The sequence below is a fragment of the Vicia villosa genome, linkage group LG1 (genome assembly GCF_029867415.1).
Source record: "Vicia villosa cultivar HV-30 ecotype Madison, WI linkage group LG1, Vvil1.0, whole genome shotgun sequence".
Taxonomy (NCBI): Eukaryota; Viridiplantae; Streptophyta; class Magnoliopsida; order Fabales; family Fabaceae; genus Vicia; species Vicia villosa.
The window spans coordinates 103,666,830-103,692,035 of record NC_081180.1 but is presented as its reverse complement, the minus strand read 5'-3'; the positions used below and the strand labels follow the sequence as shown (position 1 = coordinate 103,692,035).

At 31.9% G+C, this 25,206-nt stretch overlaps 2 protein-coding genes across 2 annotated transcripts; both read left to right on the top strand.

Moving 5' to 3' along the window:
* Positions 1-1,839: 1,839 nt before the first annotated feature.
* LOC131613756 (uncharacterized) lies at positions 1,840-4,417 on the top strand. The gene is made up of 5 exons (XM_058885401.1): positions 1,840-2,006; positions 2,086-2,295; positions 3,618-3,710; positions 3,792-3,905; positions 4,141-4,417. Exons 1-5 carry the CDS (start codon positions 1,881-1,883, stop codon positions 4,411-4,413), a joined length of 816 nt encoding a protein of 271 aa, XP_058741384.1. The 5' UTR covers positions 1,840-1,880; the 3' UTR covers positions 4,414-4,417.
* LOC131613748 (uncharacterized) lies at positions 4,417-7,243 on the top strand. The gene is made up of 9 exons (XM_058885395.1): positions 4,417-4,613; positions 4,696-4,962; positions 5,044-5,357; positions 5,464-5,628; positions 5,720-5,830; positions 5,918-6,002; positions 6,076-6,171; positions 6,263-6,356; positions 7,008-7,243. Exons 2-9 carry the CDS (start codon positions 4,792-4,794, stop codon positions 7,037-7,039), a joined length of 1,068 nt encoding a protein of 355 aa, XP_058741378.1. The 5' UTR covers positions 4,417-4,613; positions 4,696-4,791; the 3' UTR covers positions 7,040-7,243.
* The last annotated feature ends 17,963 nt before the right edge of the window (positions 7,244-25,206 follow it).

Genomic DNA, 25,206 nt, shown 5'->3' with positions numbered 1-25,206 from the left:
GAATGAAGTAAAACGATGGCTTTTTGTTTAGAATGGTTTTTTTTAAAAAAAATTTCAATTGCAATTTTATTTAGTATATAATATTAATATATATTTGAGTTTAATAAAATTTTGATTTTATTATTTTAATTTTAAAAATTTATTTTATAAATTAAAGGGTTAATAGGTATTTACACCCCTGTAATGTTAGCGAATTTTGCTTTTTCCCCCTCGGTTGCCAAAGGCAGGTTTTGGCAACGGTTTTTTCAAAAAAATCGTTGCCAAAACCTGCTTTTGGCAACGGAGGGGGGTAAAGCAAAATTCGCTAACATTACAGGGGTGTAAATGCCTATTAACCCTAAATTAAATTTTAGTTATAAAATCTACTTTTATTTTATAAATTAAATTTGAATTAGATATAACTTCTACTTTTATTTTATAAATTTATAATATTGATTTGTTTTTGAAATCTTGATTCAACATATAATTTTAGTTTTAGTTTATTATGTTTAAATTTTATTTTCAAAATCAAATTTTTTTCTTAATATGTATTTTTGTTTGTTTTATTAATTTATACATAATAATAAATAAATAAAAATTATTTAAAACAATAAAAAAAACAAAAGTGGTGGGAAAAATGAAATAATTTCGCACCAACAATAGCGTCGGCCAAAACCGTCGCTAATATGAAACATAAATGATTATATAATTATTTAAATCAATATATGAAAAGGAGGCAAACGAAATTGATGGAGGGAAATGAAATAATTTCGCATCAAGAGTAGCGTCGTCCAAAACCGTCGCTAGAGTAAAAATTAAACTTTTTTATTAAACAATAATTGTAAAGGAGGCAAACGAAATTGGTGGAGGGAAATGAAATTTTTGTGGTTCAGCCGTAGCGTCGGTTAAAGCCGACGCTAGAGTAAAGATATTAAAAAAATAAAACAATTGCTTGTTTTCTTAGTTAGCGTCGGTTATGTGAGACGTTAAGGAAACGCTAATAGCGTCGGAGTCGGGGCCGACGCAAAAAAATTGCATCTAAAACATGCTTTTCTTGTAGTGCCTACAAGAGCATAGAGACTCAGAGGCCTCAATAGGTTTATAACACGATTTGGTGGTGGGGGCTTACCCATAGTGAAAAGAAGCCATGTGCGATGGTGTTTTGACATTATTTAAGAGACCTGCTAACGTGAGGTGAGAAGCTCTGTTGATGACCTGTGATTCTTGATAGCAATCATATGGTCACCGACGATCGTGTGTTAATAATGTAGGTAACATTGTGCTTTTAAGGGTGTGTAAAATATATGTTATTTGGGGTCTCCCTTTTCTCCTTTGAGAGGAGATGTATTTATAAAGTTATCTAGGATCTAGGGTTTCCTCGAAAAGGGCCACTGCCCACTTAGTTAAAAATGGACAGTTGAATCCCTATTTTCAAGGGAGTCATGAGTCAATTAATGACCTTAACTTTCTCTCTATCTGAGAAACGTCTTATTTCATGTTTCCCACGTAGGGGCGTGGGAAGACTACGGGACAAGGCGATACCTCTCTTCAGACGACCTTCTATCGTTGCCTCTTCAGGGTGGTCCAAGGACATCGCCCTAGGCGAGGCCTTTTACAAATATAACACTATAGTTTTTATCATTCATGTTGAAACATCATGGATAAGAAAAAAGGTTCACTACAACAAAATTGATTTTTTGTATCGCCTAATTTAATAGCACTTTTAAAAAAGTGCTATTAAAATAGCAATTGAAAAAATGTTGATAGTTAGGAGCTAGTCTTGTGAATAATCCTTCAAATAAACATTATCAAGAATGTTGATTCTTTATTTGCACTTTAATTTTGTTTTTTTATAGGTTAAATGGAATGCAAGAGGTCAACCAATCAAGCATAATAGCAAGATGTTTGCTAGTTTCATTGGTGTCACAGTTCGTCGGTTAGTTCCCATAAGCTTGGACAATTGGAGTGCGAAAAGAAATAAAGAGGTTGTAGGGGTTTATAAACAAAACATTTGGGATGAAATTGAAGTAATACACTGACTCAAGCTAATAAGTTGAATTGTTTTAATAAACTGAACTATGTTTTAATAAATTGAATTGTTTGCAGAAAGCTTTTGTAATTGGAGAGGAACATCGTGCTTTTGTATACAGAGAAGCTGGAAAGTTGCACAGGGCATTTAGAACAAAAATGGCAAGGTCATATCTAAGAGATAGTAAGGGTGGTTTTGTTAAACATCGCCCGGCCAAATATTCTTATTGTATAAAACAAGAGGATTGGGATAAATTTGCAGCGCAACGTATGTCTGAAAAGTTTCAGGTAATACTTTTATCACTTGGTTATGGATCCTTAAAGTTTTGCATAATTATAGTTTTACCTCATCGTATAATTTTATAATATATCCGAAGAATTGAATTATAGACCTATAACCAACAAAGTACGAGTCTAAAATGAATCTGAACAGCATGTTCTATCTGTTTTATTTAGTTCCATCATTTTAAGTAGAACTAACATTAAAATGAAGCCCATTCTCAACGTGTGTCCTTCTTTGTTCTACTTCTAGCATGCACCAAACGTGAAACAAAACCCATATGCTATGCCACGTATTAACTTGTATACTAAACACTTTCATAGGATACTAATTTACTTATTCTAAAAAGCAAACGGGAGTATATTAACAGTTCCCATGACTCTAAGTTACACACGCATACACATGTCTATATCCTTCATATCACTGCCTATCACCAGTTTCTTTTGAAAATAGAACAACACATTTTATAAGTAAAACTTTCTATCTTGAAGTGATGGGATGTGTCTGTATTGAAAAATGACAATATATTTTTTGGTTTCACTTTCTATCTTGAAGTGAGTGAGTGATCATGCATGTGTGTTAATGTAAGTGTTGTACATTTGAATGTCAGTCACTATATCATCATCACGTATGAAAATGTCAACCATGCCCTTTATTAAGGTCAGAGAATACAAATGAAAAGAAAATAAAGTTTGAGCATGGAACAACTTTATACAGTGCTTGCAGGACCATATTTTTGACCTTCTCTTAGTTTTGACATGAATACTTGAATCACACAAGTTAGCAAGACCCTATATATAATTATTTAAAATCTCAATTATATGGTAAGATTGTTTATAAGAGATTTAGAATGGATTTTGGTCTTCTATGGATCACACTATTACAGGAGCTCAGTTGCACCGGGTTACCCCTATTTTTTCTAAAAACTAAACTGCAGAGAGAGTCAAAATGCTCCGTAGTCAGTACTATATGAACATTCATTACTTCAAAAGATTATATATTGAAGATGCTAGTATTAATCTAGTAGTTGACCTATAAATTCATTGCTATAATGAAGAATAACAATAATTTTGTTTGGATATCTAATGATGGGAGAAACAGAATGGAACAAAATTATTGTAACAAGCAAAGCCTTTAAAGAATGCAGAGTCTTTCATCATAATGTTACAGCATTTAAGAAAATATGATAGTAACAAGCAGACACATTCCTTTTTCAACAATGTTTTTCTACAACATCTGCACCGTCATCCATAGCTATGCTTTTATCTTTTGTAAGGATCCATACCTGTATACTTTTATCACTTGGTACATTTTTTTATAATTAATGCAGAAAGTTAGTAAGGAGAATCGAGAAAGAGCGTTAAATCCTCAACATCCCTATAGAAAGTCACGTTTAGGGTGTGCTCGTCTTGAAGCCGATATGGTAAGTATGTGTATAAATGTATTGTATAATATTATACTTTTTTTTTAATTTCTATGTTAATTTGTCAAAATGTATATACAGATAGAAGAGCCGGAAGTTGATGAGATAAGTCGTAGTCAAGTGTGGAAGGCTGCCCGCGTCAACAAGAACGGGGTGATTGATAATGAGAATGTTCAAAGAGTTGTGGATCAATGTGTAAGTCGAATGTTAACATTTTAGCCACTATATATGTTGATCAATTTCATTGGCTGAACTTATAAAATCACATGATGATTCTGTGTTCTTGTGGCAGTTGAGTAAACTTTGGTTGTTTCCTTCAATATTATTTTCAATTATTATAATGATTCATTGAAGTCTTTTCAATATTATTTTCAATTATTCTTTTCATATCCTAAACTTTGGTTGTTTCTTTCATACTTATCAATGTCAGGAGAAGTTAACAGAAGCTCTAACTGAAGAAGAGAAACAAGACCTTGGTCCTACAGATATATTATTTGAGGCTCTAAATCTCCCAAACTACCCTGGGCGTGTTAGGAGTTATGGTTTTGGGGTTTCTTCTAAGGACGTATTACCACGCCAAAGTCGCCCCACACAAATGGACTTTCAAAAATTGTATGGCTTTTGCAACACACTCAAAAGTAGATTGGAGGTGCTAGAGAGAGAGAGAAGCTGGAGAGAGATAAGTTGGATAGAGAAAAGCTAGAGAGGCAACAAATCAAACCTGTGGAAGAGAGGCAGCAACCTCAACAAGTGTTAGAGAAGTTCCAACAGTCTGAAAAAGTGGCAGAAAGGCAACAACCTGAAAAAGTGGCAGAAAGGCAACAACCTGAAAAAATAGCAGAGAGTCAACAACCTAGTGATAAAGGTTCTTGTAACCCTGGATCATTTGGCAACATTCCTGAGGTAAGTTGTTTCTTTATTAGCTTTCAAATTCCATATTTTTTTAATAACGATATTAATGTTTTTACATACCTTATTGGTTTAGGGTCTCTTTCCTGTTAATATATATTTATCATCCCCGATTCGTTGTTTGGTTGCTCGTGGCAAACTATATAACACCAAAGGTAACACGGTGCACGGCATGACATTACCACCTGGGTATGTTAAGGTTAATATTGAAGTTGCTATTGTGCCAAATGCTTCATTGCCTATATCTGTTGATGGTGGAGATGTATCCCTGGTTGGTCATGCAATAGGAACAATTGTGCCATGGCCAATGAAACTTCTTGAATTTGCTGCTGAATGTGAAAAGGTAAGTTACTTATTATCAACTTGCTTGATTGTTACTTGTTTTATTATTTGATCACTAACCTTAATTAATACAACTTTTTAGATTCCTGATCAATCCCAAATCAAAGGTAAGAATATTCAACGCAATGTTGAATATTCAGTTTCATCACCTAACAAAAGCAACAAAAGGTTCAAAATTGAAGAGTCTCCTAGAGTTGGTGGTTCAACTGGTCTTGCAAATTTACCATTCCTTGATATGTATGTGAAAAAGATGATGAGGGTTGGATCGTTAATTGAAATAAAAATGGAGGAAAGTATATTTGGTGAGGAGTTTTTAGAGCAGCTACGTGTAGAGAGTATAAAAGAGATTCTTGATCACAATTGGTTAGGTGCATCTATTATCACTGTATTTGCCAGGTACCTCTATTATTACAAATGTTATCCAATCTGACAAATATATTAATATTAATGTTATTTACATTGTTGACATATATTAATATCAATTGTTGTCGTTCATTTCTAGATATTTGTATGACAAGTTTATTAGTCCAAATGGATTAATAAATAAGTTCTCCTTCATTTCCCCACATGTATCACGGGAGGATAATCTAGGAAATGCTATAGCAAAAATACTCTTGAAAGATGAGGAGTTCAAGGATAAGATGATTCTTGCACCTTGCAATCTAGGGTGAGATTTCTATTCAAAAAGTTATTAAATTAAAGAGAACAAACTCTATGGAATCTGAATTTTTAATGCAATAATTAAATGTTGGGTGCAGGAAACATTGGGTGTTGCTTGTCATCAATCCCGATACTGAGGTGATATATTACATGGATCCATTGAATGGTGAGCTAACAAAACATCAAAATTTAAAAACAAAGTTTGAGAAGTGAGTATAGATTCTTTTAATTTAACATTTGTATATGTATTATTATTTATAATAATTACTCATGTGAAGTTAACTTCATTTTGCTAGCGCTTTGCAAATTTATCGTGCTAATAGTAATTCTAAAGTGCCTAAAGTGTCAAAGTCAAAGAAAATCTCATGGCAAAAAATAAAGGTAAGTCAAAATTAATGTTGTTTTTAAACAATTATGTAGAGTAAAATTAATGTATGCAAATGTTTTTTTGCAGTGTCCCCGACAAATTAATAGCATTGATTGTGGATATTTTGTAATGCGATTTATGAAAGAGGTCATCATGGAAAATGAAATTATGATCCCTGCAAATGTATGTGATTTTAATTATTATTATTATTATTTTATAAATTAATGTAATTTAATTCTAACACAATTAATTGTTGATGTTTTAATATTTGAAGTACTTTTCTGACCACAAATGCCGCACCTACTCTCATGATAAGTTAACCGAGATCAAGGAGGATTGGGCTACCTATATGGTGGATGATGTTTTCGGTAAGTTCTTCCTCGACCTGATATTTGATAAACAAAGCAAATATTGTTCATGGATTTAGAGTTCAAATGTTTTGATTTAGATGTTCAATTTCGTTTTTTCAGTTGGATTAGAGTTGTCATATAAATAATTATAGTGGTCTTTTGGTTTATTGAGTGTTCTTTATTGGTCTCCAATTGAAACTTTGAAATTGGAAAATACGGAAAATTGACTTGTATTGTGACTTTGTTTTGGAATTTTATCATATGTGAGTGGTTTGGTTTACCTTAGTTTGGTGTTTTATCATTTGTGGGTGCCTGGTTCATGAAAGCAAATATAGTCATTAAAAGCATCTAAAATGAGTTCATGCAATCAACATTTTCTTTAATATTAATGTGAGTAACTTGAAATTTAATTAGTTTAATTTGGTTGACAAAAATTTAGGAGCACTTTGTATATTGTATATATTAAGTTGAGTGTCTGGTTCATGAAAGCAAAAGTCAATTTCATATTAAAGTGTTAATCTACTCCCTTAATTATCAATTTTACGTAATAGTATTTTGTTTTCAGTTTCCACATTCTAGTTAGACCCACATTAAATGTTTGATTATTTTATATATCTTGAATTGGTTTTTATTGTACAATACATAATCAATATTTCTTCTATGATACAGGAAAACAAGAAGCGGTTATTTTGCCTAGCTAAATGATTAGTACTCATGGATTCAGCGCTTTTGGTTTCATGAAGAATAGGAGAATTACTTGGTGTTGCTTTGTTGTCGTTTCTTATTTTTTAGGTGTTTTATTTAGAGAATACGACTTGTTATTTTGGGATTTGGATTAAAGTACTCTTAGATTGGATGCATGCATCTATAAGTTTGGCTATGCAAATGTCCTCTTATTTTTAAGTACATTAATACCTTCTATATATGTTATGATATTTGTAAACAAGAGGATTTGATTTAAAATGTTATTTGGTATTTCAGCAACTTAAAAGCAACATTATATGGTATTGAGTTGAATGTGGTTTTTTTATATTTGCACACCAATAGAATCATTGCAAAAAAAAAATTATCATATATTAGCACTTTCTTTGAAAGTGCTATCAAACATGAGTCATATATTAGCACTTTTTTTTAAAGTGCTATAAAAAATGAGTCTTATATTAGCGCTTTATTCTAAAGTGCTATCAAACATGAGTCATATATTAGCACTTTCAATGAAAACGCTATCAAATATGTGTTTTTTAATAGCACTTAGTTTGAAAGTGCTATCAAAATCACATTAAAACACACACAAAATGCACACTTCAATAGCACTTTAGAAAAAACGCTATTATAAACGGGCACTTTAATAGCGTTTTAGAAGTGCTATTAAAAAAAAATTGTTTACAATAGCGGCGCGGTTAATAGCGCTTTTAAGTGCTATCAAAAATAAAAAAAAAAAAACGCTATTAAATAGCTTATTTGGCGTAGTGGTTGTAATTTTTTGTAAGTGATCATGTTATGGATGTATCCAAATAAATCAAAGCATAGAGGAAAAGACAAGCCAGAATAGAGTGATCGTGGGGCGTGAAGGGAATCCCATCCGCTTCAAGAGAGATGACATATCTATCCAGCCCCAAATTTGGATGCACTTCATTCTCCACAACATTATTGCAAAAATTCATACTTCATTTGCGACTCTCTACACCAAACAACTTATAAAGTACATTCTAAATGAAAAATAGGTGGACATTTCTAAGGTGATTCAACAAAATCTATGATATCTTGAATTCACAACAAAAGCATGGTCTTGCTTTTCCTGGCTTAATCACAAGACTATGCAAGAAATATAATGTGGAGATCCTAGAGCACTAACATTTCTATATGACCTCTAAATCGAATGATGATTTTGCAACTCGCAAGTGCATGAGCCGAAGAAAAAGGTGACCGCCGCCACCACCAATTTCTCCTACTTCACCATCGAGGATAACCAAGGTAAATGTTGCGCTATAGTAGACCATATTTTAGGCCCATATTTGTTTACCAAATCAACTATTATTTTATCTTCCTATTTGCATTCAAATTACTAGGTAAGTTAACTAAAGATACTTGAACGAAAATGAATAGAATAGAATATTAAATCTTAATCAACACGAAATTGTCAAGTAAATAATCAACACATGCAAGAAATGAGAAGAATATATTACCAATTTAGACCATAGAGAATAATCTCTATTCAATTCTTTGCATTGCAAAAATAATTGCAATAATACAGACTACAATTAGAAATCATGACATACACATTAACAAAAAATCAGACTAATTATTCATGTTCATCAAAGAGTTAGTTTGGCCCTCTGGAGAAAGGGAATCTTTGACTTGACGCTCACCATCATCCTAATTTTTTTTATTAATGTCATTCAATAATGGACTGGATATACTATAATATTAGATTAAGAGAGGTGAAATAGGATAGTGTTTGCAATCAGGGTTTTAAAAAATGTCTGCAACCGCGAAAACAGCCGCGACAAAACGGTTTTGGAAGATGTCAAAACCGATACTGTTATCACAATTTTCTATATTAAAGAACAAATTGTGGTTAATTCACACCACGACGATTACAATACATCTGTACTGACCGAAATTGCACAAACCTTTACGCGACCATGACGCGACTGTAACCGTTTTTTAAAACCTTATTTGCAATACTTATTCAAAGCTCTCTAGTTTCCTTATTGATGTAAAGTAGACCATACAATTTTATTTATTGCATGTGGGACTATCCATTTAGTTGAAACTATAGCACCAAACAAACTTAACTCTAAATCTAAGACAGTTACAACTGCTACACCTGCTGATACAACAGCCAAACCCCAAACATGCATCATTGCATTAAATACATCGTAATTACTATTATAACATATATTCCATAAAAACTATCATAATCTTTTAAGTTTTTATATATGATTGTGACATCATCAAGGGTGAGTCACATTTTTATATACATTTTTATATAGCTAAAGAAACAATGCTACTTAATTAGCAAAAAACTAAGAGCAGAACTATAGGACTATCTCATTTGGGTTCCATCGAGCATTGTTCAACTAAATGTTGTAGTAAACATGTCTATTAGTTGGTCACATCAATGAAATTACAAAAACACGAGAGACAAAGGTATACCTCAAGCTCTTATGCAAAAATAAGGATACGGACCTAAGATATAGTTTTGAAGTATTAGGAAGATCCTAAAGTTGGTTGGAGATAGAGCATTGAAATAATATATATAGAGGGTTATTTCTCACCTTACCAACCGATTTTATAAAGATGTGTTAGGTCAAACTCTAATATAGTATCAGAACAGACAAAAATAATTTTTTTTTAATTATTGTATTTCTCATGACACATTTCCGAAAATATATTTTTTATCGTTGAAACAAACATACCTTGAGCAACTCAGCATACGGTAGAAAAATGAATGATATTATTTTTACATTTTGATTGAGAAATATATGGTTTAATAAGTTTAAAGTTATCCTGAAATATTAATAACAATTCTATTGCAAGTACTAAGTTCAATTTTCAATAGAAAATGATATAAATAAGTTGTTACAAATCATAAGGAGAAAGTATTAACTTCCTATCAAACTAATCAAGATTCGCCATATAGTTAGAAAGTATTAACTTCTAACTATATAATTAAAAGGGATTATTAAAAAACAAAAATAATGCTTCAAAGTAATTACTTTTTTATCAAAATATTCAAAATTTGTTAGAATGGTTCACATAAAGGAGTAACAATTGAATTCATTAAATTTAAATTATTGATCTAGTATTCCATCCTAAGCGGCTATATTTATTTAAATTTAAATTTATTTATTAGTATAAATAGATTATCAATATTTATAAATTAACGACCTTAAAAAAAAGTGAAATTAATTTCACAGTTCAAATGCTGCAATCTTTAACTAGAATTGAATTATAGGGAAACATAGTAACTTATAGCTAGATGTTTCACCTAAAGATAATATCAATAAACTATGCTGATAATTATTAGTATTTGATTCAAAAGTGTTGCATACTTGCATAACCTTCTTGTCAATTATGCTATTCTCTTATCTCCTCTCCACCATAGCAAGTTGCAAGTATTCGTGCCTAGTGGCTTATTTTAGACTCCTATAAAAGGCATATTTCAGAACATACATGTAATTAAAGACTAAAAGAACAACAATATAGAGTCTCTTTAATTTTCTCACATACTATTTAGTACAATATGGCATCCATGAAAGCTGACAAACCCATTGGCACCCAACTTTTTGGGCAGGCCAAGAAAGAAACTAGTGATGTTGCACTAAAGGGTCAAGCTTCCAAATCAGCTTCAAAGAAACCTCAACAGAAGCCTCAAGAATCTAATAAGAAAAAGGTTTCTATTTATCTCACCTCTTTTCCATGAATATGATATATTATATGTGAATAATTACCAAAATAAAGTTTTTGATCTTTGGTTGTGTATAGGGAAAGGGAAGCAAACCAGCTGCTAAAAACAAGTAGTCTTACTTTATTGAAGGAAAGTGACTTGAAAGCCACATCAACAATGAATAACAACTCAATAAAATGATATTTTGTAACTTACTTTTGTTGTTGTAGCGAAGGGGCCATGAAGTTCCCTTAAATAAATATCTAGGCATGGTGATATAATCAAAATAATATTTTGCGTTTTAAAACAAGGGAAAAGCTAACATGTGCCCCAAGGGCACAATTTAATAAGCTATTTATAGAAATATTTTATTGAAACATGTGCATTCAATGTCTCGAAACTTTAAATATGACTTTATTACATTTAATTATATTTGACCTTTTCTAATTATAGTATCCTTAACATATTCCTTTAGGGGACATATTAGCATGACCCTTAAAACAATTATTGTCTCTGTTTTATTCCAATATTTCAAAATTTTGGAATTTATAAAAAACAAATTTTATGTAAGTAGTGAAAGTTGAACTCACGATTTTATAGGTTTTTTTACCAATATCAAAGTCTAGTAAAATTGTTTTAAAAAATACTACTAAAATTATTAATACTTTTTTTTAATAAAAGTAAATTATTGAATTAAAAGAAAAATAAAAAGAATGAGAAATATAAAATCTAATTCATAAAAAACTATGAAAAATGATAGTTAGACATATATCACAATAATAAAAATGCATGCATTGACTAATCTGTCCGCAGATGTATTTCTCTCTTTGAAAATGTTAGATATCTTTAATTTAAAAGAACTGTGTGTAAAATATTCTTTCATTTAATTAAAAGATTTCAAGGGACAATATTCACATTAAAAATGCACAAAGATTTCCCCCATTCTTCCTATTAGTATATTCTATAGCAAGCATGATTCCATACAAAGATTCCCCCCATTCAATTTTAACTGAGAAAGCTCCTAAAAATGTTATTGAATTAACCCTAAATATGCTACCACAAGTTGATATTCTAGAATTTTCTTTTGAAGCTTCATCTATGTTGCACTAAATTCAATTATGACTAGAAAAGCACCAAATAACTTTTATGATTCTAGGTGCGGAACGAGGTTAAAAGTTGATGTCAAATTATTTAATAATTGTAAGCCTGTGAATTGAATAGTACCCGTTGGAAGAATTAGATGTCATATAGATCAATTGTTTAACTTGAAAAATGTCTCTGTCAAAGTCAATTTCACCATTTTGAAAGTTGATATAATTTCTTGTGTGCCAAGTTTTCCATAGAGTAATTATGATAAGTCATAATCAGATTCTGAATTTGAGAGCTCCAACTTCAACCATGAAGTTTGAATAAGCTTTCATGACTAGTTTTATCAACGTTCATGTCAAACAACCACTTCATCTAATATCAGAAAAGTAAGGTGCACTCGCATCTAAGAATAAGTAGTTTATAAGTACTGTTTGTACTCTGTTTTAATACATCATGGTTTATAAAAAAAATAGTTTATAGTTTCCACATCATGATCGCAGATAAAGAACATCAATACCATATACATTCTTTTTGGAATTAGGTTATATTTTGTTGTAATAACATTATGCATTAGTTTCCAAGTTACTAATGACTTAGCAGAAGCTATAAAGGGGTGTCAAGTGAATTTTGTCCAAGAAGGCTCAATGTGATCCATCCTGGTACAATTGTAGTCATAATTTGAGGATAGATCGTAATTTGTAGAGCATATCCAAATGAGTTCATTACTAGTAGTATTAAAATGGCATGTGAATCTTTAAAATGTCTTTAACAATTTGAGTGGCCTAAATGGATAAGCCATGAGTAATATTCTAATCGATGTTATGGATAATGAAATAGACCTTAGAAGTTTGCATAAATTGAATATGCACTAGCAATACTAGGTGTACATCTTTAATTTTGTATCTCCGTCAATTGTCAGTCCATAAACCAATGTCCTTCCTATACCAACATGCCATCTACATTGTTCCTTCAGAAAGGAAAATGAATGATTAATGTCAGGCCATATTGACAAAGACATATGATGCAGTATTGACTTTTTGTTCATGAAGAATCTCTTAATAAGCATAGAAGACCAATGATTATTGATAGTCAATAACTTTTAACAAAGAGATAAACAATAAACTTTGTTTATTATCTTAGTATCTCTCATGCCAAGATCTCCTTCGGGCAAAGTTGATCCAATAACCTTCCAAGATATAGTAATCATCTTTCTGGGGAATCCAAGATAGTTAAGCGGTGTCTGACTGTCTGTCCCACAATGAATCCAAACATATATTCAATGAGCCTTAGCCTAGATCTAGAACTACATCCACCATAAAGTTTATACTCAGTTGGACTGATGTATTAACCATAATTCTGACCATATTCTTGAAGGAGATAGTTAATAACTTGAGCATTTTTCCTGGTAATGTTTTAGAATATCATAATGCCATCTACAAAAAAAAGTGTGACTAGGAATGGTTGTCTTACCAACAAATATGAAAGTCAACTTTCCATGATCCACCAACATAGATAATTGAATATTATGTGTCTCTTCAATAATGCAAAAGAGTAAGGGAGACAAAGGATCTCCTCTCCTTACTCCTTAAGAGAAAAAAATCATGCAATTTTCCAATTTATCATGATTGGTAATTTGGTTGAGTGGCAAATGGTAATAATACAATCACAAAAATTTTGATCAAATCCAAAATGAACAAGAAATTTAATAAGATATTGTCAATCTAAAATATCAAAGGCTTTTTTGATGTCTATCTTTAAAACTATACTACCTCCCAAAGGATTTCTTATCCAACATATTAATGGCTTCTTAAGAAATCTCAATGCACTCATAAATATGTCTGCCCCTAAAGAAGCTTCTTTTGTATTCTGAAACAATTTTAAGAACTAAGATGACCAACTTGTCTATAATGATCTTAGTTATGATTTTGAATAGAAAATTTGCAAGTGTGTAATACGGTGGGAGAACTGACTTTTTTGTTTTGTTTTTCACAAAACATGTTGCAGTTAGCAAGAGTCGCCACCGACTTTTATTTTATCCAATTTAGCAAAGGTATGAAAGAACAAGAAAGACCTTTAATAGATTTTGAGTTCAGGGGGTAGGTTATACAAAGGGAAAGTATTAGCACCCTTTGTATCCATGATTATTCACGGGCTCTTAAATGATTAGATCACTTTAATTTGTTTTTGTTTGAAAAGTGGTGTGTGTTTAGAAAATATTTAACTTTGTAATGATTCTCGTACGAATGTATACAAAGTGTTTATTTTGAAAATATTTTTGAGAGTGTGAGGTGTGAAAAGTAAATTTTGATTTACTTTGAGTTGTGAGCAAGCATTCAAAAGTTACTTACCCCTAATTTGTAAGGTCTTTCTTGTACTCATCATTTTTCTCGAGAGATAGTACTATCCATACCATAAGTGGTTCGGTAGTACTATCTATTGGATGTGGAGGGACAACGAAGGGTCATTGAATGGTCATAGAAGGCAACATGTAAGGATACCTTAGCAATTCGAAAGGGACTATCATCATTTTTCCATAGGGTCATCGAGGGACAATATCATCTTTTTGTAGGAAACTTGAAGGGTCACCGAGGGACGATGATCTTTATATCAAAGGGACTATGATGATTTATTCGTAGGCAACTTTTGCTAAGATATCCCTACGCTCGAGGGATATGACCAAGTAATCGAAAGTCAATGAAGAGAGGTTACCCTAGGGGTGCAAGTGTGCAAGGTGTGTTGTTTACAGTTATTTTATTTTGAGTTATTGTTATCTAACGTTTGATTTTATTCTTGTCATACAATCTTATTAGTCATACATCTAGCAGTTAATACAGTTATAAAGGGTGCAGAAAGTAAAGTGCAGAGTAAATCCTAATTACTATAACAAGGCTTTGGGACAGATACAGTATCAAAAAAACCTTGCAGAAAAATAAAGTGCGGCAAGTAAAGGCCCTAAGCTATTACATCCTGTGAGCAGTCACATTATTTAAGAAAAAAATGCGAGGAAAGAATTAAACTACGCTATTACAAGGCTTTATGCAACCTATACAATTTTCTATGAATTTAAATAGTGAAATCAATAAAATTAGGAAAAGGTTGAAGTCTTAAAAAGAAGAAGTTTTAGGGTTTAGAAAAAAAATTTAATGCTTAGTAAGAAAGACTAAATTTTAATTAATCAAACCCTAGCTCTAAATTGATTTTAATAAACCCTAAATATTTAATTGATTAAATTTTGTATTTTTTGTAATGATTTTTATTGAAAACAATAATTTAAAAATTATAATTATAATTAAATTAAATTAGTTAAATTAAATAAAAAAAGGTTAACGAACTAATTAAAAACCTTAATCCTAATTATTTTGTAAAAAAGTTTATTGGTTAAAATAATTAGAAATTAAATTAGAATAACTAGAGGTTAAATTAGAATAATTAAAAGTTAAATTGATTTTGAAAATAAAAGAAAGAAAATGTAAAAGGAGTGAAAAAAAATGGGCGCAGGGGATCAAACCCACGCCCTCCTGGTTATAGATTCTCACACCTTGCCATCTAAGCTGTACGTTTTAATTATTAATGGATCCGCGATCAACCAATAAATATGAAAGCGCAAACAGAATATTAGATTCAAACATAAGTCAAACTAGGTCCCATGTATTTCGAATTTCGAATGAGCGAATCAGATTGCTTGAACGTGCCACACAAGCTGGAGACTGGTCAACACCGCCTAAGACACTTGAAACCACCGTCTTCTCCGACAGGTTTTTTTTTAACCTCTGAAATAACAAAATTAAACGCAACAATGGTGGTGCATGTTTTCTCTGAAAGTGCCTGTAACTAGGGTTTCGAAGCTTTGAGAGCTTGATGCCCTAATAGTGGTGAATCACGATTCCTGCGTGTAAGCTTCAAAACGATGGTTCTAAACAAGTCCAGGCATGGTCATTAACACATATATGCACATAGAATTCATTTAAAATGCATGGATTAAAATTTTGAATTTAAAGAACATGAGCAAACTGATGGGGATGAGACACGAAGTTTGAGCGTGCTTCAAGCTTCAAGAATGACTGGGTTGTGTTCCTGGAAGTCTCAGGATGATGGTAGGATGCTTGGAACCGGTTGAAACTTGCTGGAAAATATTTTTGATCGTGCCCTAGTTTGGATAAAAAATTGAAGCTTAGGAACCCTATTCTCTTGGCCAATTTCCGTGTCACCTATGGTCTGACTTTGTCGAGTATTTATAGGAGAAAGATTTAGGTCAACTATTTTAGAAAGGAATCATGTAATTGGAGAGACAGAGATTTAATTGGAAATTATATTAAAACTTTCTAAATTTGATCCAATCTTGTTCAATCAAGCCTCACACGATTTTTTGAGCTTCAAGTTATAGTTTTTGGGCCTCCATGTGATCATAAACCAAGTCTTGTAATTTAACCCATTTATTTCATATTTTATTTAATTTATTTAGTATTTAAATGAATAGACTTCAAATAAATATAAATAAAAATCATAAGAGTATGATGATGGATTTGTAGGCCCTAAATTAGGTCATGGACATGTTTGAAACCCAAAACTTAGACCCATTAGTCCAAAATTTAAGTTTTGCTCACTTTGACTTTTTGCATTTTCTCAAAAATAGCTCAACTTGCACAAACCATAACTTGATCAATTTTTACCATATGAAGGTGATCTTAAGATTTTTAGAAACCTCAAGATGTCTACCACAATATATTTTTTTTGTCATTTTTCCATTTGAAGTCTTTATCTTTATGTAAAATGCTTTGACAAAAGATGTGTTTGGGTTGACTTTCAAAATGACCTATAATGTTCTGACCTATATCTCTCAAATGAATCACTTTTGGCTTTGCTCTTAGAGATACAAAGTTGTAGAGAAGTGAATTTCCTTCAAAATAAGCTTTGGTTGAAAAATTTCTGATGAAGCATGTGAAAGTTATGTCTGGTCAAAGTTCAGTTGGCTTTTGCTCTAGGAAACCCTAATTTAGTAACTTTTAACTTTCGATGAATCTTGAATTTTCTTGATGAATCATGATCAACCCTTGATCAAATGATGAATGTGACTTCAAAACCTTGATGTTGACCAAAAATCTTGAAGTTTGATTGTATGTTTGACCATAGTTGAGTTTTTACCCCCACACAATCGACTGTTGACCATTTGAGCATTTGAGCATTTGACTAAGTAATTTTGCACTGTGAAACTTGAAACTTCGCATGGAGGTAATTTGAGACATATTAAGCACTATGAAGTCCACTTGAGGCCTTGGAAGTTCCATTTTATTGGGAGAAACCAAAACCCTAGTTAGAGGCCCATTGCTTAGGAGGGGTGTATGTATGCTCAACCTTGTGTAGTCTTGAGCAACCAATGATTCTATGAGCCTCGAGAGACCTATTGAAACAACTTGTCTTGAAGATGTGAGGGAAAATTTAAGGGTGAAAAAAAGTGTAAGAGATCTATATTGCTAAATTGAATATGCTCGATGTTGTTTTGATATCAAAGTCGCATTTACTATATTCATATTAGAAAAGATCCAACCTTGTTGAAATAATTGATTCACTAAACTGATCACATTATTCCATAATATATCCATAATATATACCACAATGTAACACCTTGATTTTTAACAGCGAGAGTGTTTTTTCTTTTAAATCAAAAATAGTATATTAGAAATCACTAACGACTTTTAAAGTTAATACAATCAGAGTAAAATCATTTTATTGAAATATTTTTCGGAAACTACAATCAGAGACTTGTCTAGTGTTACTAAATATTTTCACCACTTGAACATACTTTCCTACATAGTGTTTGATATTAAATAGTGATCAATACAACTTACACTAGTAAGCATTTCTTCTATGACAACATACTTCATAAAGAGTAAATAGATAACACTAAGAACATAAACCTAAGCTAATCTTGAAATTTAATCCAAAGATGACTTACTACGAATGACCCACAATGACATCGAGTCTCGATGATTTCAATCACGAAAAGAAATCGTGATCTTGCTATGTTTTCACGAGACAATGATACGCAAACATCAAAAACTTCTAAGTACCTGGGCCTTTAATCTAAGTCCATAATAATAGTTGAGGGTCACAAACTGAAAATAACATATATGAAAGAATATAAACAAGTATAACATGACATATCACACTAATAACATTTATTTCAACATAAAACAAAACACATAGCCTAATGCAAACTCTACAGGTGACCGGATTTTTGTGAAAGTAGGAGATTAACTCCTAAGATACTAAGGCAACACACACACACACACACACACACACACACACACACACACACACACACACACACACACACTTATAATATTTTTAAATCCTCTCTTTACTAAACTAAACACCTAAAAATGTTTTTAAAACCTAGCCAATTGATTAGGGGATTGTCAGCTTGTTTGGGGAAAATTTTGAACTATCTAATCCATCAACTTTATAGCCTAATCAATCAGATGAAGCCTAATCGATTATGATAGTCTCTTAATGAGTGGTAATGGCTCTATATCAGAACTTCCCTTTTTGAGCCATAATAATCGATTATTGTGAGTATTTAATCAATTAGGTCATTTAAAAGGCCCGTGAATTGTTTCCATTTTGAGTCAATTATTTTCCTATATAAATAAGGCTTTTCCTCACTTCATTTCACAAAATAATTAGAAATTTCCAAATTCTTTAAAATTTATCTCTGTTTTCTCTCTCTTTAAATATTTTCTTTCACCAAAGTTGCCTTAGTGCCTTGTGAGTGAAGAATCTTGTGAGGAAAGAGTTGTATCGGTGTCGTGCTACTGTTGTTATTTTTAAGAGTGAGATAATCTTGAAGAATTTAGTTTGGTTCTTAAGATTAACCCCTTACAAAATATCTATTTAGTTATAGAACTCAGCCTGGAAAAGTATGTTCGATTATTGAGATCAGCCTGTGAAATCTCTATTCGGTTCGAGATTTCATTATGTGGAAAAGCTCTCTTTTGGTTAATGGATTTGATAGTGTAAAATCTCTTGATTCAATTGTATCATGGGTTCATGAAGATAACCTATAAAAGCTTAATACTATAGTGAAATCTCAAGAAAATCTCTTAGGGATAGAACTAGGTCAATGTCCGGTTGAACCTGAATAATTTTCTAGTGTTATATCTCCAACACTATCTCTTTAATTTCCTTACTTACTTTATTGTTTTTTACTTTCTTTCTGTTACTTTTCTCTCTTTGATTTTTTCAATACTAACACAATTTGCTTTTTATGTAACAAAACCTTAAAATTATTCACGAATTTTGAATATCACATTTCACCCCCTCTTATGCCTCGAGCCACTTGTCCAATAAGTGGCATCAACGCATAACTCTAGTTAAATATTAATCTTCCTAGGAGGAAAATGACTTCAAGCTATTCACTAAAAAATCCACATCCTTTGATGGAGAAGGTTACAGTTTGTGGAATGAGAAAATGAAGTTTTTCATAGAAGAGGTGGATCGTGGTATTTGGAAGGATGTGAAAGAAGACCCATTTATTCACGCACACAAAGTTAATGGTCTTGTAGTAAACAAACTTGAAAAGGAGTGAACCAAAGATGATGAAGAAAATGTGCAGCGCAATTTGAAGGAAATAACTATCATTATTACCACTCTTCGTCTTGATGAATTTTTGCAAGATTCTCACTGCACAATTTCAAAAGTAATATGGGACATCTCCAAATTACTCAGGAAGGAACTAATGAGGTAAAAAGGGAAAATTTGGGCGCATTAACTCATGAGTATGAAATTTTCAAAATGAAGCCTGGAGAGAACATAAATCAAATGCAAACACGGTTTACCCATATCATAAGTCATATGATAACTCTGGGAAAAAATTTCAAGTGAGGATTTGGTTGTGAAAATTCTTAGATGCCTAAACCATAGTTGGCAACCTAAAGTCACTGCAATTTATGAATCTAGGGATTTAGCAACCATAGACTCACTAACTCATTTTGGAAAGTTGTAGGAACACAAGATTGAGCTAAAGAGACTTGCTAATGACGAAAAACATGACAAAAAGAAGAGGAAAAGTATTATACTAAAATCTACTAACATCAAAGGTATGGAATCACAAGATGGATACGGTTAATGTGATATTAATAAATACATGAAACTCATGTTTCAAAAATTCAAGGAGTTCTTGAGGCATAATTTTTTTTCAAGTTTCTAAGAGAAAAATGAATAAAGATACTCTTTTATTCTCATAGACCACCAATGCGGAAAGGAGGGCACTTAATACCAAACTTCTCTCAAAATTAGAGAAGATCCAAGAAACCAAAAAAAGAAGTTAAGAGAACCCACATATCTTGGGATAACAATAATGTAGAATCCTCTTACAATGAAGAAGAAAACATGTGTCTCATGGAAACTCATGAAGAAGATGAGGCTCTTATTTTTTTTATCAAGACGTGTTTCACATATGGAAAAAGCTAACTAAAGAAACAAGTAAATTATAACAAATTGTCTCTACCTCCAAAGATATTTTTTCTTCCCTTGAATTGAAAAAAAAAACTTATTGGAAGAAATAGAAAGTCTTAAAGAGAGACAAGATGATATAATTCAAAATTTCTCCTCTTCTCACAAAATTGATGATTTTGAAAACACACTTGAGAAAAACAACCTTGAGAGATTTCCAATAATCATAGTTTGTGCCATCAAGATTAGGTGATTGATTTAAATATGCTCATTTTTTAGTATTGTCCATTTTGAACCGATTATATAGATCCCCTAGAGCTCACCTAACTAGAATAGGGGTTACCGATATGATGCTAATTGAAATTAAGTTTTATGGATAACAAGATGTCCAACACACTATTGAAACAATGTGTATGATAAGTATAATATGTAACAGACTAAGTAAAGGCGAAATATAAATAATTGGATTTGGTAACCCAATTTGGTGCCAAATCACCTATGTTTGGAGGGCGTTAACCCAATGAAAGTAGTTTTGGTCTGCCAAAGGCCCAAAGAGCTAAGGCCCAAATTAATACCAATCCACTCCAAATGACCCAAGGTATTAAAGTCATATCGCATGAAAGGAAATGGACCTACTAATGATCTTGGAAATTTCCAACACGGAAAAAGAGATTATAAGATACCTCCGAGGTTATAAGCTCCTAGCGATAAATTTTGACCAAGTGCAATCGAACTACCAGATCTTCACCGAGCAAAGCCAAACGCTCACAAATGAGGAGGTCATTTGACCTTTAGCAATTTGATTGCTCACTCTCATAGAATAGTAAAGATCGCACCTATAGTAGGGAAGAATATGCATGAGAGGAGCACCTCGGACTCCTATTAACATTGAATAGGAAACCACCTAAAACGCCTTCGGTAGACATTCTTATCTAACTTAATACATGGCTTTTCCAATCTGCAGGGAGAAACTAGGCTCGACCCACATAGAGGAAGAAATGAATTAATGGAGAAGCCTTCAATAACACAATTGTCATTAAACAACGTTCTCAGAGTTAGCAAAATCCAATTAGACCATGGGGAGTAAAATCCTACATTCCTCGCGAGCATGCTACCAATTGAGCTTCGGAGGAACATGAAGTGAGGCATCTACCTCAAAGTTGAGGGATAAAAAGATATTACTCGGCAAAGTATTCAAAAGGTGCAATCTTGAGCTACTCCTAGAGATAGTCAGCATATACTTTCATCAACAAATGATGTCAGTACTACGAAAAACACATATATCAAGGATCGCGAAAGTCCTATAATAACGGTTGAACAACCGTTGTTAGGTGGGGTGTGGTTGTAACAACACCAACAACAAGAACAACAATAACAACAAGAACAAGAACAACAACAAAACAACAAGAAAAATAACAAGAACAAAAATAATAACAACAAGAGCAACAATGATAAAAAAAGAACAACAACAACTAACATTGTTAACTCGAATCTATACTTTCCTTGTCTCATTCAAGTTCAAAAAGAGATGATGGAGTTCTAAAACTTGTTAATGAAATAGATGATATTTTTGAGTTTTTTTATGAAAGTAATGATGTTTTTGAGTTTAGTTTAGTGGAGAAATAGAGTGTCATAAATGAAAGATGACGTTTAAAGGTAGAAAATAAAGTTCGTCTAAGTTGGAAGTTAGTCTAAGTTTTAGATTTCATGTAGATCACTAGTAGTAGTAGTATCATAAGCATTCATAATCACTTAACGGACTGTTAAGATTTGTTTAAGAATAATGAAGAAATTGAATACGCGCGCTACATATAACAACAATTGTATTAAATAATTGTTGTTGCATGTCTTTTAATAAAATATAAAAATTGCAACAATATAACAACAATAACAGCAAGATTCGAACTCATGACAATACACTACATACAACAACAATTGTATTAAACAAACGTTGTTGTATGTCTTTTGATAAAATATAAAAATTGCAGCAAATAATGAGCGAAAGGAAGACCGCATCTGCCGACGAGCGCTTCAACCAGATAAACAAGTGGAAGATCACATATTCTGACGAGATGAATAATTGAGGAATACAATGAAGAATAATGAGAGCACCAAGTCCTCATGACTCCCTCTATGAGTTAAGTACTTTGTAAAGGTTTTTTCTCATAATTTCTATAATTAATCTACTAACCATGAGACCCTGTGACTACAAAGGGTTTTGTGATTCCATGCAGGATGGCATAAGCCATTCTTCTAATTCATAAAGCACTCTTCTCGACGAAGTTCATGCACCTTTCTCTTGTGGGTTCCCATTGAAAATATTTAGGTCTTCCACTATAGTTTGTGACAAATTACATGATGGTTCCACTATCGTCCTCACTAAACTTTATCGACTCTTTAATGGGCTCCCATTGAAAATATTTAGGTCTTCCACTATAGTTTGTGAAAAATTAGACGATGTTTAGTATAACCATAATATCCAAACAATGTGGAAAATATAAAAGTCTTATATCTAGATCCCTTTGACTTGTACATAGTATCTGAACCAAATCATTGTAAAATCTTTACTCGAAATCGTCTTGAATCTTCCATCCTCAACAATCTTGCTCCAAGTTCTTTGTTCTACAATGATCTTTCCTTGATACTACCGGTATCTTATGCGTTGGTCTGTATGAAGATTGAGAAGACCTCCCAATTTATTTGTAAGCTTCCACACAATACTACCAAATTGAATCTAGAGAGAAGAATCTCCTTCTTTTTCGCTCAACTTGAAAAAACTATCCAGAAAACCACTCATCTTGCAATCCTATGAAATATCAAGAAAATCATCAAAAAAATGTTAAACACAATAACAGAATCTCTTCAACAATCACAAAGCTTCAAAGATGAGATTTAGATCCACACTAAAATTAAATTAGAATGAGATAGAATATTAAAGAAATCGTCTGCAAACACTCAAGAAAGATTCAAAAATCTCTTAGAAAATGAGAGAACAAATGACTTATGAGTTTTTAAATCAATAGTGAAAGTGTATGTTTTTCAACATTATGAATGGTTTTGAGAGAGAAACTCTTTTATATGTGTTGGAGATCTAGCACAAAATACGTGAAAATGGTGTGTGGTTTAAGTCATAAGCAACAAGTATGAGTAAAGTTAGAAAATTAAGTTACTTGAATCAAGTGGAAAAAAACATATGAGAGCTCATTTGTGTGATTTGAGTCACATAAACTATGATTCGAATCACATGATTCAAGTCATGAGAAATGGTGATTCGAATTAGAGATCCTAAAGCAAACCATGACACTTTTAGTTTAATGTGATTTGAATCAAGCAGTCTTGTGATTCGAATTAGAGTGTTTTGATTCGACCATGAAATATGTGATTAGAATCATGAAAACTATAAAATGACCCCTGAACTTTTTGTAGGCCTGAATCGAGTCGTAAGGGTAGTGTGATTCAGATCACACTACCACAATCTCATATTTATAAAATTTTAAGTGATTTCCGTGATTCCAATATAGTCATAACTTGAACCATTCTCAAATATAGTTCTTGATCCAAAAACTCAATACATTGACTTAAAGCATATTGATTAAGCTATAATTAGACACTTTGATTCAGGCATGCTTAAAACAGATTTAGAAATTAACATATATGTGCGCAATTGATGAGGAGACTCAATAGCTAAATAAATAAAACCAAAAACTTTAAAAACAAATAGTCAAAACATTTAACCCATGAAATAGAGACATGCAACATGCAACTTCAAAAAGGAGATCTTAATTGTTTTTATTCATTTAGTTATTTCAGTAGAATAACACCCTAGTTATAATAACTGACAATCAAAACAATCATGCTAAATGCAACCCATCCACACCCCTTCCCCTCAGTTATGTTACTCATATATACACTATTTTCACAAGTGCATTCACGTTGGTCTTGTTCGAGAATACACACAATCTTTGTAAAAACGATAATTACCCTTAACATATTGTGGAATTTTGTTGGCACAATTATTATAAAAAGAACTATATTGCACAGGGCCGGCCCAAGGGTAAGGCGGGCTAGGCCCTCGCCTTAGGCCTCAAAAAAATTAATTTTTTTTAAAGGTATTTTAGGCCTCAAAAATTTAAAATTGAGTATATTTGTCAGAAAACAAAAGTCATGTATATAAGGAAAATCTTGTATTGAAAGATAATTCAACCTTGATAAAAAAAATTAAATATTTAACTACCAAAATTAACATTCTTTTTATAGTAGATGTCAAAAAATTTAGTCATAAAAAATCTTAGAACTTCTAAAAATCAAATATTTTATTATAGTAGATGAACAAAAAATTCTCGTTTTAATAGTCGCCTTAGGCCTCACATTATGTTGGGCCGGCCCTGATATTGCAATGCATAGTGAGTTGTGTTTTATGATTTGAAATGTTAATTTCACATAATTTATTTGCCACTAAGTTGTTTGTGTGGTTGATCTTTCCTGACTTTGCTTTCACTTCATCAAAAATGAGTGAAGGTGAAAATCTTAATCTGCATGTCTATGAAAGTTTGCATGAAATCGTCTCTACTTTTTCAACAAGATGGAGACATTATATGGTTTTATTTTATATTATTTACAGTTATATCATGGATAAATGTGATCCACACATGGCTTTCTCATTAGTTACATGCTTGACGTATTTAAGTATTTATGTTCTCATGATTTCATTTGCTCATGTATTTTGAGTCTTTAAGATCACAAAATTACAAGAATAGTTTTGTTGCAATGTATAATTGGTTGTGTGAATGTTAACATATGTCATGTGATTATTTTCATTTGAGTTAGTTGTGTGGTTGATCTTTAACTGGTCATACTTTAATTTGCTTCACATGTGTGGAAGTAGGTGAAAATGTAAGATGCGTATCTATGAGTTCAGATGAAATTGTGTCCACT